Below are 14,424 nucleotides of genomic sequence, written 5' to 3'. Positions count from 1 at the left end.
GTTCAAGCTAGATGTTGATGTTGGAGCCCTTCTTCCAGTTAGTGGTTATGAGCTGCAAACACTCCATGACCAGGGAAAGATCTCTATCTATAGGGCTGGTGCCCATGGTTTCGTCTACCCATATCCAACAAAATACTCTTGTCTTCCAGAATCCTAGGACCTCTTCACATGGTCCCTGGGTCTGTGACATTTCTCTGGCAGTCTTGCGTGGTATCCTGCTGTCATGCCCAGGCAGCGGAGCACTAGAACCAATACAATGAGGCCAATAACAATCTAATATCTTTATTAAGGAAATATTATAGTAGAATAAAAACAAATAGAAAATGTAGTCCAGCAATAGACCTTTCAGGGAAGGTCAAATATAGTCCAGAAATATATTGTCCAGTATTTAATATTAGAGTTCAAAGTGATAATCCCAAACCAAAACACACTCTACTTCCAAACAGAAGAGTGGGGAAAACGTCCAAAGTATTTCTAAAGTTCAAAGTAAATCCAAGACAAGAACTGGAAACAAGGCTAAATACTTGGCATGAGATGTAAAGCTGGAAACACGATGAGATAGTTCATGAAAACTTGGCAAGGCAAGGCAAGGCAAGGAAACTGGAGTTGCAGACTTAAAACGCAGTCCACACTAGGCTGGAACCGAAGTTAATCCTGAAGCTGATCTGTTGACTCCGCACGGATTCTTCGGTGCGGGGAACTTTTAACGAACCTCAATCTTCCTGCAAAGCAGGTGTCCAGAGCTTCCTTTCCCAAGGGAAAGAGAAGCGAAACACAACTTCATCCAGATGCGTTCCTCCCTGCAAATTCCCAGGGGAAACTTAGCTAATTATCGTCCTGTCTGACTGCTAATCTGGTGCTTCTCCTTGTTTGTTCTTTTTGACCCCGACTCGCCGCATAGAACTCTTTTCTCGCGAAGGGGGGAGAGGCGCTGGGAAAAACTTGTTCAAGGTCCGTTTTAATGGGCTCTTGGCAAGAATTGTCAACAACAGGCATCTGGAATGTCTCCGTCTCCTGCTGAGACGGCAAAAAACCCATGTTGTCGTCATCATGAGCCATAATGGCGCTGGGGTCAGAACTCCGAGGCCCATGGGACATCACACCTGCGCACTCTCCCTCCCCATCATATGGTGGGGACAGGACATGGTGTGTTGATGCCCTGTTTCCATCAGATGAGAGAAAGGGTGGCAATGAACAGCATTGTGTGTTGCCCTGTCACCCTTTTCCCATGATATGGGGAAGAGGGGAGGAAAGTGTGGGTAGATAAATGAATAAATAGCTCCATTAGAGCTACCCGAAAAACACGTTCCTCCCCATGGTGGAGGAGGAAGCATCTTGCAATGCTTCACCTCCACTTCAGGAGGAAAGTGGGCAGGGCTTGACAAATGTTGTCTGATGACGCCCAGCAGGCCTTGTTTAGTCCTGGACAAAGCAGATAATGCACAAATATCTATAATAATACAGAACAATAATGTATGTGTATATACACTCTTCTAAAAATCCCAAGAAATGTAATACAAATCAGGTTTCTACAACTCTATATTAGAGTAATTCTCTTCAAACTATATTGCATATAACAAAATTGCTTTCAGAATATCATAAACAAAGGTACAATTTCCATGTCATAATCTAATAAAGTAAATAACAGACATAAAGAGACAAGTCCATATTATTCCTGGAATTGCGTGGAATCTTGGGCCAATGTCAACTGTAGTAAAGATATTCAGTCCCCAAGATAACAGTTTCTATATTCAAAGGAATTCTTCATTTGATTCACAATGCCAAGAACTGGTACACAACAAGATCTCCTGGGTTGTTCCCCTTGTTTCATTATCACTTCCTCGGGTGTTGTGTCTGTTTTCATTTTATTGTGCTTAGTACGCTAGATAAAGGAGTAAAAATAACAAACACAATAGATATATGAAACTCCCATATTAACATTGCTAAGGAAAAGTTTTTTAAAAAAATGGTATATGCACATACATATTTGCTCATTTTGTCAGTCCTGGACAAAACCACAAAAACAAGCCCCATATGAAGGGGTCCCTAGTCCAACACTCCAACCACTACATCTCTTTTAGAATTACATTTTACACATTTGAACTGTATGATTTGGTTTAATTAATTAAGAATCATAGAATCATATAGTTGGAAAAAACCACATGGGCCATCCAGTGGTCTCTTCCAACCCTATGATTCTGTGATAAGAAAGAAAAACAGGAGAATCTTTTGGTTCTGTGTGCTAAAATGCTGTTGTGTTTTTCATTTTCCTTTCCAGGTTTGGAAATGCTGCTTGAGAATGTTTATGACACAGTTTTTGCATCACTGGAACAGGTCCCCACTTTTAGTGAAACTACTATGTATAGGATCTTGCAGAGACGTTTTCTGGGAGTACAGCTGGCTACAACCGGACGATTCAGATGTATGTGGTCTAATGCTTTGGAGAGCTAGAAAGCATGATAAGATACAAGGCTGGTCCAAGATTTTTGTCACTTATGGTGGAGGACAAGATACCCTGTGTCTATTTAATTGACTTCAACATTGAGTGTCATACATTGAGTGTTGTCCATTTTCCAACACTCAAAAATCATTTTGAATATTTTTCCCTCGATTTCAGTGGCCCTATGGCAGATGGCCAACCCCATCCATGAATGGCTTAGGCGGTAAAAACTACAAATAGGATTTTATATTTAAATATAGATTGGCTTCACTGTATTGGCAATAGCCACTATTATCAGAAGCTGAATGTAGGTGGAAAAAAATAATTAAATGGCAAATAAATTGATAGGTTGTAAAGATATGTGTGCTGGAGGAGTCTAGAAGTGCCTTAACTGGAATGTCTCCAAGGGTGTGGAACAAGGTGTATGTGACAGATATATAGTAAACACATCCATTTGCTTTTCCCAACTGGAATTAACCCTATATGCTGTAGGACTACTACTATACATTCACTAAGCACTGCAAAACTGTAAAAGTGTCACTAAGTTATTAGAAGCTCCCCTTCTGGTTCATTCTCTAGTTGTAATCCTAACATAAAAGTGTGTATGAAAACTATTTTCTTCATTCCAAAGTTTGACTTATATTTCTGCTCTAGGCCCAACCAAGTGTGAAAAAGAAAGATTCACTGCAATTCATTTCGAAGAGAATTATAGACCATTATGTGATGACACAGGAGCCTATGAGCCAACACAGTGTCAACTGGATGGAGAGTGTTGGTGTGTGGACAGTGAAGGACAGGAACTCCCTGCAACACGGAGTAAAGGGCAGCGTCCAGCCTGTGGTATGTAAAACCAATCATAGAATAGATCCATGGAGCCATTAGAACTATACTCCAGCTCCAAGAGTGGCATGTACAAGTCATTATTTTCCTGAAGATGTCTAAGAATTGCTCTGGACAATAATTCATCCAGGTCTTTTTTTGTCTTTGCTTAGGTGAACAACGTAGTTGTGTTGTTGAGAGGCAACAGTCTCTGTCCAGGCTTTTTTATGGCCCCATTGGACACTTTAGTCAACAGAGTTTCCTCTTGACTGCCCAGGAGTCACAAAATATAGCCGTGTCCTCAAGATCTTGTCCTCCTTCATTCAAGGAGCTATTTGTGGATTCTGGTGTGCTCTCCTCCATCCTAGAAAATCCAAGTTCTCAAATCAACACATTTGAATCCATCCTTAGTGAAACAATCAGAGGGATGTTTCCTTCAAGAGAGCTTGCCCAGGTTGCTCTTCAATTCACCAGCAACCCCAAGCGTTTCCAGGAAAACCTTTTCGGAGGAAAGTTTCTGAAGAACCTCATCCAGTTTAACTTCACAGGAGCCATTGGCCCTAATGGCAAGTTTAATTTGGATCAGTATTTCCAGGAGATATCAGAAATGAAAAGTAGTTTTTTTGAACTGGCCCAACTAGTTTCCCTTGAAGAACCACAGAAGAAGTTCAATTTGAACCAGACTCTTGTAGACAGTTTTGGCCGCTCCGTTAACTTGCAGGACAATCAAAACACAGTCAGATTTCTATCTTCCCTTCTTGAAGCTCCAGAGTTTTTCACATTTCTGCAACATGTGATTTCTGTTCCAGAAAGTATTGCTCAAGATTTAGGTGAAGTTGCAAGTCTAGTTCTCAAATCCAAAGGCTGCACAGAGCAGACTAATGACTTGTTTGTCCCAGCTTGCACAGAAGAAGGAAAATACAAGGAAATGCAATGTTATGCAGGGGATTGCTGGTGTGTGGACCCAAGCGGCAAAGAGATCCCTGGGACCAAAGTACGTGGGACAAAATTGAGATGCCCAACAACATGCGAAAAACAAAGGGCAAGTCTACAGCAATTGAAAAATAGCCAGCCAGCAGGCTCTGAACTGTTTGTACCCTCATGTACTCAAGAAGGACAGTTCTTGCCACTTCAGTGCCATGGAAGGAATTGTTTCTGTGTCAATTCAGAAGGGAGGACTATTCCAGGAAAAGATGCCAACAATGGAGGTCCCATGCAGTGTAAGCTTTATCTTCCATGGTTTCCCTTTTGTCTTCCTTTTTTTGTTTTGTGATAGTTAGTGGCATAACTTGAATCAGCAAAGGGAGGTAGTAAAGGAATCCAGTTAAGCCATCACTTCCATGAAATGTTGTTGCAACTTTCTCCTTTGGCACATCTGTAATTTCCTTAAGGAAAAGTTTTCTGCTCAACGTGGCTTTATTGGGAGAAGAAGTACTGATTAAAAATAGCTGAAGATGTTTTACAGTCTAAGGTGGGACAGTAGATGCCCATGTCAAAACAAATTGGCAAAAGTGCAGCTCTGAGGCCCATAAACATGTCTTTTGTGTTCTCAGGCTTCCCAGATTTTTCTTTCTTCTGCTAAAAAATATGGGGCAAATTTCCTTTCCTAGAAGCGCCAGTGGGTTATGTTCACCTTTTAGATAAATCTCTTTTGTCAGCTTGTACCCCCTCAGTGGGGGCCATGTTGGAAGCCACAGGAAAAAGGGGGAAATAGGTCTCCAAATGCTTATTTAATGGAATAGTATGTCCAGTTCTGGACACCACAATTTAAGAAAGATATTGGCAAGCTAGAATGTGTCCGGAGGAAGACAACCAAAGTGGTAAAAGTTCTGGCAACCATGAATCTCTATGAGGAGCATCTTAGGCCCCTTCCACACTGCCGCTATAGCCCAGAATCTGATACTAGATTATTTGCTTTAAACTGGATTATATGAGTCTCCACTGCCAGATAATCTGGGATACGATGATAATCTGAGATCAGATCCTGGGATATAGGGGGAGTGTGGAAGGGGATTTATTGAGGAGTGTATGTTTAGCTATGAAAAAAAAGGTTATGAAGTGTGATGACCCATGGGCAATGTAGTCCCATTCCTGGCACTGTGGTGCCAGATGAAGAGGAAAACTTGGGTTTTTCACCGTTCCAGCCAGAATTGGAACTTTCCCAGCCAGATTTGGAAACCTTGCACCTGCAAGAGATTTGTCTTCCAGAAGTCTGTCAAACAAGCCCCGAGCCACAATCTCCTACGTTTTCTCGCCATGCTTTTTGTAAACAACAGAGGGGAGTTCAACAGGCGTCCCGCAGGAGTGCTAGGATAGCTGCTAAGCATTCAGCTGATTAAGCCTGCTTCCCATGGGAAACTTTAAGGAGTCATGCATCTGGACTCAGAGAATAGCTTTCGTTTCTGGTTCTCCAGAGAACTGCTCTTTGGCGGGAAAACGGGACCCTATTTAGGTGTTTTACCCACAAAGGGATCTTGCGGAGTCAATTCGTCAGCTACCGGAGTAGCGTGTGTGGACAGCTACTCCCGCTTCCAAGCCTTTGTTCCTGATTCCAAGCCTTCGTTTTCAGCCTTGTTTGCCCCACGGATCTTGCCTTGCTTTCCAGGACTCAGCCTTGCCTTGATTCCCGGACCTTGCCAAGTAATTACCACGGATCTTGTTCTTGTTCCTCGTTTTCTTGTTGCCTTGAACCAAGCCTTGTTTTTCCAAGAACCAAGTTGCTTCCTAGCCTCGCTCTAGTTTCATGGACTAAAGGACCTTGTCATCTCCCCTCACTTTGCTTGGCAAAGTGAGTGTTTCGGTTATTGGATTACAACTTTGGACCTTAATATTTCATATTGGACATTGTTTCTTTGGACTAATTTTGACCTTTCCTGAAAGGTCTATTTCTGGACTATTTCATACACTTGCTTTTATTAACTTTATATATTCCTTCAATAAAGATATTAGATAGAATCTGGCCTCGGTGTATGGTTATTGGTGCTCCGCAGCCTGGGTCGTGACAGTTTGACTCCGCCACCCTAAGCACCAATTAACCTAGGCCAGAATGTCTACCGGAACCGTGCCGGGTGGCCAGCCACTCAGCTACACCATCGACAAGGACGAAGTGGACCGCATCCGTGACAAGCTCAATGCGCAGGATGGGGAATTAGGGGTTTGAAGGAGCGCGGAATCCGTCTCCCGGCCATGGCGTTGCCAACCAAGTTCTCCGGAGAAGCTTCTAAGGTTCATGTTTTCCGTCGCCAATGCCAGGCTTATCTAGAGGCCCGTGCTGCCGAGTTCCCCCAAGAAGACATCAAGGTGGCGTGGATTTACAGTCTCCTAGACGGGCCAGCGGCCAACTGGGCGACGGCACTGTTCGACCAAGTCTCCCCACATCTAAGATCAGCGCAACACTTCTTGGACCACCTTAAGGCGACTTGGGGGATCGAGGATAATTTGGAGGCAGCCGGCCACAAACTCCGGCGCCTCTCCCAAGGAGACAGACCCTTGTCCCAGTACATAGCCGAGTTCCGAGTGCTGGCCCATAACACCGGCTGGAACGATGTAGCCCTCAGAGGACAATTTCGGGAGGGTCTCAACATCGAGATGCTGGAGGAAATCTCCAAGGTGGATCCTCCACACTCTCTTGAAGCACTCATTGATCAATGTTTACGAGCTGAAGTCATGCTTGCCAACAGAAAGCAATGGATTCGAGGCCAGAGCGGTAGGGCTGGAGCGAAACCTCCCGTTCCCACCGGCGTCCAGCCGCGTCCTGTGTGGAGACCCCCGCCACCAGCCCCATACCCCCGAGGAAGCGAGGAGGTGCCAATGCAGTTGGGCAACGTGCGACCCAGACTAGATGCCGCCGAGAAGGCCCGCCGCCAACGCCTAAATCTCTGTTGGTACTGCGGAAACGGGGGCCACTTTGCCAGAGAGTGTCCAGGCAAAGGGAAGCCCGCCGCTCGTCTGGCGACGGCGTCCTCCACGGAGACGAAGACATCTGAGGCGGCTGGCGCGCAGCCGGCGGGGGAAGCCGGCGACCGGGCGTAGAGAGGCTCGCCAGCCCGGTCAAAAACCCCACTCAAGAGCCGCCAACCGGGGTCCTATTTCTCCTAGTGGTCACCTTGTGGTCAGTGAAAAAAGGACCCGTCATGGTCCATGCCATGATAGACTCAGGAGCCACAAACAATTTCATTGATAGAGAGTATGCCGACTCTCTGGGATTACAATATCATGACTTCAAGAACGCCCGGGTGGTGCAAGCCATCGACGGCCGCCCCCTCAAGACAGGTCCAGTAAGCCAGTGGTCGGAACCCACCAGAATGTGGATAAGGGAACACATGGAAGAGATTTCCTTCTTTGTTACCGAGGTTCCCCATTTCCCTGTGATTTTGGGAATTCCATGGCTGACACTCCACGACCCAAGCATCTCCTGGTCCAACAGAGAACTGCAGTTTGCTTCAAAATATTGCCAAAACCATTGCCTAGTAGCCAAGGTCTGCCATGCCACAGACGCTGAACCCATTATCACCTTGCCCAAGAAGTACTCAGAATATTGGGATGTATTCAATGAAAAAGAAGCCGAGAGATTACCCCCACATAGACCTTATGATTGTGCCATTGACTTGGTGGAGGGGGCCCCGATCCCGCGAGGACACCTCTACTCCCTGACTGAACCAGAGCAAGAAGCTCTCAGGGAGTTCTTAGAGACAAACCTCCGCAAGGGGTTTATTAGACCCTCTCAATCCCCAGCCGCTTCCCCAGTGATGTTCGTGAAAAAGAAGTCAGGGGACCTACGCTTGGTGGTGGACTATAGAGCATTGAACAATATCACTAAGCGAAACCGGTATCCCCTGCCTTTGATCTCGGACCTCTTAGACCGGCTTCGAGGGGCTAAGGTTTACACCAAGCTGGATCTTCGAGGAGCTTATAATCTAGTTCGCATCAGGGAAGGGGACGAGTGGAAGACTGCCTTCCAGACTAAATTCGGTTTATTCGAAACCCTGGTCATGAATTTCGGTTTATGTGGAGCTCCCGCAACGTTTCAACATTTTGTCAACGATATCTTTCAGGATTATCTAGACCGGTTCTTGATCATCTACCTGGACGATTTTTTGGTGTTTTCTAGATCGCAATCAGAACATGAGAACCACGTCAGAATGGTGTTACAACGATTGCGGGATCATGGACTTTATGCCAAGCTGGAAAAATGCGCTTTTGATCTACAAGAGGTAGATTTCCTGGGTTATCGTGTCTCGCCACTAGGGCTCACCATGGACCCGGCCAAGGTAACAGCAGTATTGGAATGGCGGGCGCCAACCAACAAGAAAGAGGTGCAACGCTTCTTGGGGTTCGCGAACTACTACCGCAAGTTCATTCCAGACTTTGCTCGCTGGTCTGATCCAATCACCAGCTGCATCCGAGGGAAACAGCCTTTCCGCTGGACAGAGCAAGCTGAGAAAGGATTCCAACAACTAAAGAAATTATTCACGTCACAGCCAATCCTTCAGCACCCAGATCCTGAAACCCCTTTTGTCGTACAAGCGGACGCCTCCGATGTGGCAATTGGAGCGGTACTCTTGCAACCAGTGGGAGAACATCTTCACCCTTGTGCCTTTTACTCTCGTCAACTGACTGCCCCAGAGAGAAACTACACTATTTGGGAAAAGGAACTTTTGGCCATAAAGGCAGCCTTTGAAACTTGGAGACATTGGTTAGAAGGGGCCAAATTTCCCATTGAGGTCCACACTGATCATCGGAATCTAGAACATCTAAGAACTGCTCGCAAACTAAATCAGAGACAACAATGCTGGGCTTTATTCTTTGAGCGTTTTGACTTCCAAATCCATTATGTAACCCCAGCCCAGACCAAACAGGCAGATGCTTTGTCACGAAAACCGGAATATGCTGCAGGGCGCAAGGAGACCTTTGAGTCCCAATTGCTGCAGCCCGAGAACTTTGCCACGCTCACAGTGGGAAACACTAAATCCACCCCAATTGAATCTACTCCCTCAACTCCAGGGCCCCTTTGTGCTCAGGAAATCAGGGCCAGTCAACAAACAGATGCCTGGGTTCAGGATCAACTTCGCCAAGGACTACATTTTCCCTTCTCGCTTAAGGATGGGTTACTTTGCTATAGAAATCATGTCTACATTCCCCCAGGACCGGGCAGAGAAAAGGCACTTCGTCTGTGTCATGACTGCAAGCCAGCAGGGCATTTCGGACTATTTAAAACCATGCATTTGATCCTAAGAGATTTCTGGTGGCCTAAGATCCGCAAGGATGTGGAAAAATATGTCAATACCTGCCCAATATGTCAGCGCTCCAAGACAAGACGGGAGAAGCCCTCGGGGCTTCTGCATCCCCTTCCTACTCCATCTCGCCCATGGGAAATAATCTCTGCGGATTTTATCACTGATCTACCACCTTCCTGCGGATTCACCACGATCCTAGTGGTGGTGGACCTTTTTACCAAGTTAGCCCATTTCATTCCCTGCGATGGCCTTCCCACGGCCAAAGAGACTGCAGATTTATTCCTTCAGCACGTTTTCAGATTGCATGGGTTGCCCAAGAGTTTGGTCACAGACCGTGGGTCCCAGTTCACCTCTCGTTTCTGGAGAGCACTACAAAAACTATTGGGCATAGACTCTCGTTTATCCTCGGCTCACCATCCACAAACGGATGGGCAGACAGAGCGCACCAATGCCACTCTGGAACAATATCTTCGCTGCTATGTAAACTATCAACAGGACAATTGGGCTTCCCTGTTACCGCTGTCAGAGTTTGCCTATAACAATGGTGTCCAGGCTTCTACTAAAGAAACCCCGTTCTTTGCAAACTACGGCTACCATCCACGTTTCTTCCCTCCTGTTATTGAAACCTCAGAGGTTCCCGCAGCGGAGGACTGGCTGCAAGAACTCACAGCGGTGCAACAACTTTTGCTCCAGCAATTAGACCAAGCCAAGGAGGACTATAAACGCCACACGGACAAACATCGCCAGTCGGGCCCCGAAATCAAGGTAGGAGATCGGGTTCTTCTGTCCACTCGCTTTTTGCCCTCCCACCGCCCTTGCCGGAAGTTAGATGCCCGTTTCATTGGCCCCTATCCAGTGGTGGCGCAACTTAACCCCGTGACTTTCAAACTCCAACTGCCGCGCTCTATGCGCATTCATCCAGTGTTTCATCGCTCCCTGCTCCTTCCGGCGGATGGTGTGCGCCCTGATGCAGACCGGCCGGCCCCCACTCCTGTTTTAGTGGATGGGGAGGAAGAATTCGAGGTTCAGGACATTTTGGATTCTCGCTTTCACCGCCGCCGCCTGCAATATCTCATTGACTGGGCGGGTTTTGGCCCCGAAGAACGCTCTTGGGTAGACGCTTCCGCAGTCCATGCCCCCGATTTAGCCCGCCGCTTCCATCAGAACTACCCTGCTAAGCCGCGGTCCCGCACTTCGGGGAGAGAGCTCATTTTTGAGAGGGGGCTTGAGGGGGGGGATAGTGTGATGACCCATGGGCAATGTAGTCCCATTCCTGGCACTGTGGTGCCAGATGAAGAGGAAAACTTGGGTTTTTCACCGTTCCAGCCAGAATTGGAACTTTCCCAGCCAGATTTGGAAACCTTGCACCTGCAAGAGATTTGTCTTCCAGAAGTCTGTCAAACAAGCCCCGAGCCACAATCTCCTACGTTTTCTCGCCATGCTTTTTGTAAACAACAGAGGGGAGTTCAACAGGCGTCCCGCAGGAGTGCTAGGATAGCTGCTAAGCATTCAGCTGATTAAGCCTGCTTCCCATGGGAAACTTTAAGGAGTCATGCATCTGGACTCAGAGAATAGCTTTCGTTTCTGGTTCTCCAGAGAACTGCTCTTTGGCGGGAAAACGGGACCCTATTTAGGTGTTTTACCCACAAAGGGATCTTGCGGAGTCAATTCGTCAGCTACCGGAGTAGCGTGTGTGGACAGCTACTCCCGCTTCCAAGCCTTTGTTCCTGATTCCAAGCCTTCGTTTTCAGCCTTGTTTGCCCCACGGATCTTGCCTTGCTTTCCAGGACTCAGCCTTGCCTTGATTCCCGGACCTTGCCAAGTAATTACCACGGATCTTGTTCTTGTTCCTCGTTTTCTTGTTGCCTTGAACCAAGCCTTGTTTTTCCAAGAACCAAGTTGCTTCCTAGCCTCGCTCTAGTTTCATGGACTAAAGGACCTTGTCATCTCCCCTCACTTTGCTTGGCAAAGTGAGTGTTTCGGTTATTGGATTACAACTTTGGACCTTAATATTTCATATTGGACATTGTTTCTTTGGACTAATTTTGACCTTTCCTGAAAGGTCTATTTCTGGACTATTTCATACACTTGCTTTTATTAACTTTATATATTCCTTCAATAAAGATATTAGATAGAATCTGGCCTCGGTGTATGGTTATTGGTGCTCCGCAGCCTGGGTCGTGACAAGAAGGGACATGATGAATATGTATTGAGGAGGGAACCATCTTATTTTCTGCTGTTCTAGAGACTAGAACACGGAGCAATGGAGTCAAACTCAAGGAAAAGAGACGTTAGGAAGAATTTTCCAATAGTAAGAGGTGTTCAACAGCGGAATATGCTGCCTTGGAGACTAGTGGAACCTCTTCCTCTGAACATTTTTAAACAGAGTGGATGTCCATCTGTTAAGAGTGCTTTCACTGTGTCTCCCTGAATGATAGAATGGGTTTGGAGAGGATGGCCTTTGTGGTGTCTTTCATTTTGATAATTATTTGATTCTAAATGCATTCATGTCATTTCTATAGAGTAATTGATATGGTTTCTTTTCCCATAGGTCCTAGTGACTGCCAAGTAGCAGGTGGCCAGGCTTTCTTACAAACCGTGCAGCAACTATTGTCAGATCCCACTTCTCTGCCTCAACTGTCCAGTGTTTACATCCCACAGTGTAGCCTAGATGGTCAATGGAAGCAGGTCCAATGTAATGGGCCCCCTGAACAAGCTTTTGAATGGTATCAAAGATGGATCACCCAGAATAATAATGGCAGAACTCTTCCAGTCCCTGACTTGGTGGACAAACTCCTTGACTATAAGCAGAGATCCCAGCAAAGCTTTGAAGACTTCATCAAAATTCTCTACCAAGATGGCCACCAGAAGATCTTCCCAGAGCTCTCCAAATATTCTTCCTTTGATGCAGTTCCTCAAGACGTGCTGGAGGGCAAGACTACAGAAACTTCATCACAGAACCTTTTGCTGGACCCATTTACTTTCTGGCAGCTTCTTCAGTCAAATCTCATCCATTATCCAGGATCGTATGAGGATTTTAATATCTCACTTGGGCATTTTGACCTTCGCAATTGTTGGTGTGTGGATGAAAAAGGGCAAATGCGAGGTGACAAAGCTGATGTGAACAAGATTCCAGATTGTAAGTAACTCATGCCACCTATTAGATTTTCTTCTTGTGAATATTTGTGGAATCTATAGTGCCTTTCACAATGTATTTGTACCTGAATTAATGTTGGTCTTTGGTTTGGATGGATTCTGGATCAATGGATTCCAACATCCACAAGTAGAATTTAAAATGTCAAAAACTCACATGTTTAAATATGTGCATCATTTCTTTTGGTTTTATACATTCTTACCATGGAGGTTGCGCAGACAGGTGAGAGCAAGGGAGACTGGAGTGTCAAAATATAGATTTCCTTACTCTTAATGCGCGAGTCCTGATCCAGGTTTAGCATTTACTTTAGATATCAAGAGGGGGAAAGACCAAATTTTTTCATTACCTTGTTAATTATATTGAAGGAGCCAGTGTAGTATACTGGTTTGAATGTTGGATTAAACTCTAGGAGACCAGGGTTCAAAGATCTGCTTGGCTTTGTCCAAGTCACACTGTCTCAGCCTCAGAAGCAGGCAATCTCAAAGCCTTTCTGAGCAAATATTGCCAAGAAAGAAAAGTGTTATATTCAGCTTTGGGTTGCCATAATTTCAAAATGTCTTGAAATCACATAATAAGCACTACCAGTTACACATAAGCAGTCTATAGGTTTTTGCCTTGCTGCTGTTCTCTGTAAAAATGGTATCTAAGAGTGTATTATTCTCCCAATCAAGGAGGTTCTGTATAGTCATTATTTGAGAACTGTTTGCCATCATTTTGATTTCTGTCAGCGTGTTTGCGTATTCCCTCCCTTGCACATGTTTTGACATGTTGTGCATGCATGTATTACACAGTGTAACCAGACTGCAATATGCTGCTCTAGCTTTGCATGAATAAATAAGCCTGGTTTCAATTTCAATTAAGTCAACTCATCCATACAACCCCCCTTTGAGCTCATCATGCCACGAGTTTATTTAAATTAACGTCGGAAAATGTTTACAGATGTAATCAGAATAAAATGCTGCAAGTGTGTGTTTGTGTATACACAAATAACATAAAGCAAAGAGGCAAAGATTAAATATATCTGGAAGAGAAACAAATAAAATCCATGAACTATAAACTGTCGAATAGAAGAAATTGCTGAAATTCACACCAAGGTCATTTTAACCTGCACACAGTTATACTCCCCTAATTTTCTATTTTGAAAACTTTCAGGACAGTTTATAGATTCCTTTTACAAATTGATAATGGCTTCCTCCAACTGCATCATACTGCTAAATATTAATAGAAAGTAATATATACATATAAATAAGGAAATCTCTATGATTCTAGAGAGAAGAGAAAGCATTTTGCCAAAATGCAAGATGCTGGCTGGGAATTCTTGGGGGTTATCTTCTAAAAAAGCAACTTTTCCATGTGCTTTCCAGAAGAGCTAATTCCACTGAAGAACACTATTATCTCCCTGCAGGTCCTAGAGAGTGTGAAGCAACCAAGCAAGAAGCCCTGAAGTTTGTTGACAAAGTGGAGCAACTCATCAAAGATTCAAGCAGCTTTCATTTTCCTTTTGGGCAGAGCTTTTTAATGGCCAAAGTGGTTGCGCTCACAGACGATGAGCTTCTGAACAATTTCTCCCAGTCGGGCATCACATTTTCAGAAGAGTTATTGGCCGGGATTGATTACGCCATTCGGCTGGCAGCACAATCAAGTAGGCATTTTGAAGTGGAAGTGGTCATTGATGAGCTGATGAAATACATTTTGGGAAGTGGAGGTAGATTTCCAGACCTCAGTACCCAACTGGCCTCTTTTAAGGTAGACTTAAATATGCCCCACGTATCCGA

The 14,424-nt window shown here is 45.1% G+C and overlaps 1 protein-coding gene across 1 annotated transcript in view; it reads left to right on the top strand.

The window, feature by feature from the left end:
- The window catches only part of tg (thyroglobulin), a 157,299-nt gene that overhangs the window by 12,416 nt on the left and 130,459 nt on the right, over positions 1-14,424 (top strand). Inside the window, exons 7-11 of the mRNA XM_062980017.1 lie at positions 2,279-2,422; positions 3,095-3,280; positions 3,433-4,479; positions 12,047-12,634; positions 14,055-14,291. Coding sequence (XP_062836087.1) covers positions 2,279-2,422; positions 3,095-3,280; positions 3,433-4,479; positions 12,047-12,634; positions 14,055-14,291 — 2,202 coding nt within the window. The remainder of the gene's footprint in view (positions 1-2,278; positions 2,423-3,094; positions 3,281-3,432; positions 4,480-12,046; positions 12,635-14,054; positions 14,292-14,424) is intronic.

Source organism: Anolis carolinensis, chromosome 4 (genome assembly GCF_035594765.1).
Source record: "Anolis carolinensis isolate JA03-04 chromosome 4, rAnoCar3.1.pri, whole genome shotgun sequence".
NCBI classification, from domain to species: Eukaryota; Metazoa; Chordata; class Lepidosauria; order Squamata; family Dactyloidae; genus Anolis; species Anolis carolinensis.
This window is presented reverse-complemented; position numbering and strand designations above follow the sequence as displayed.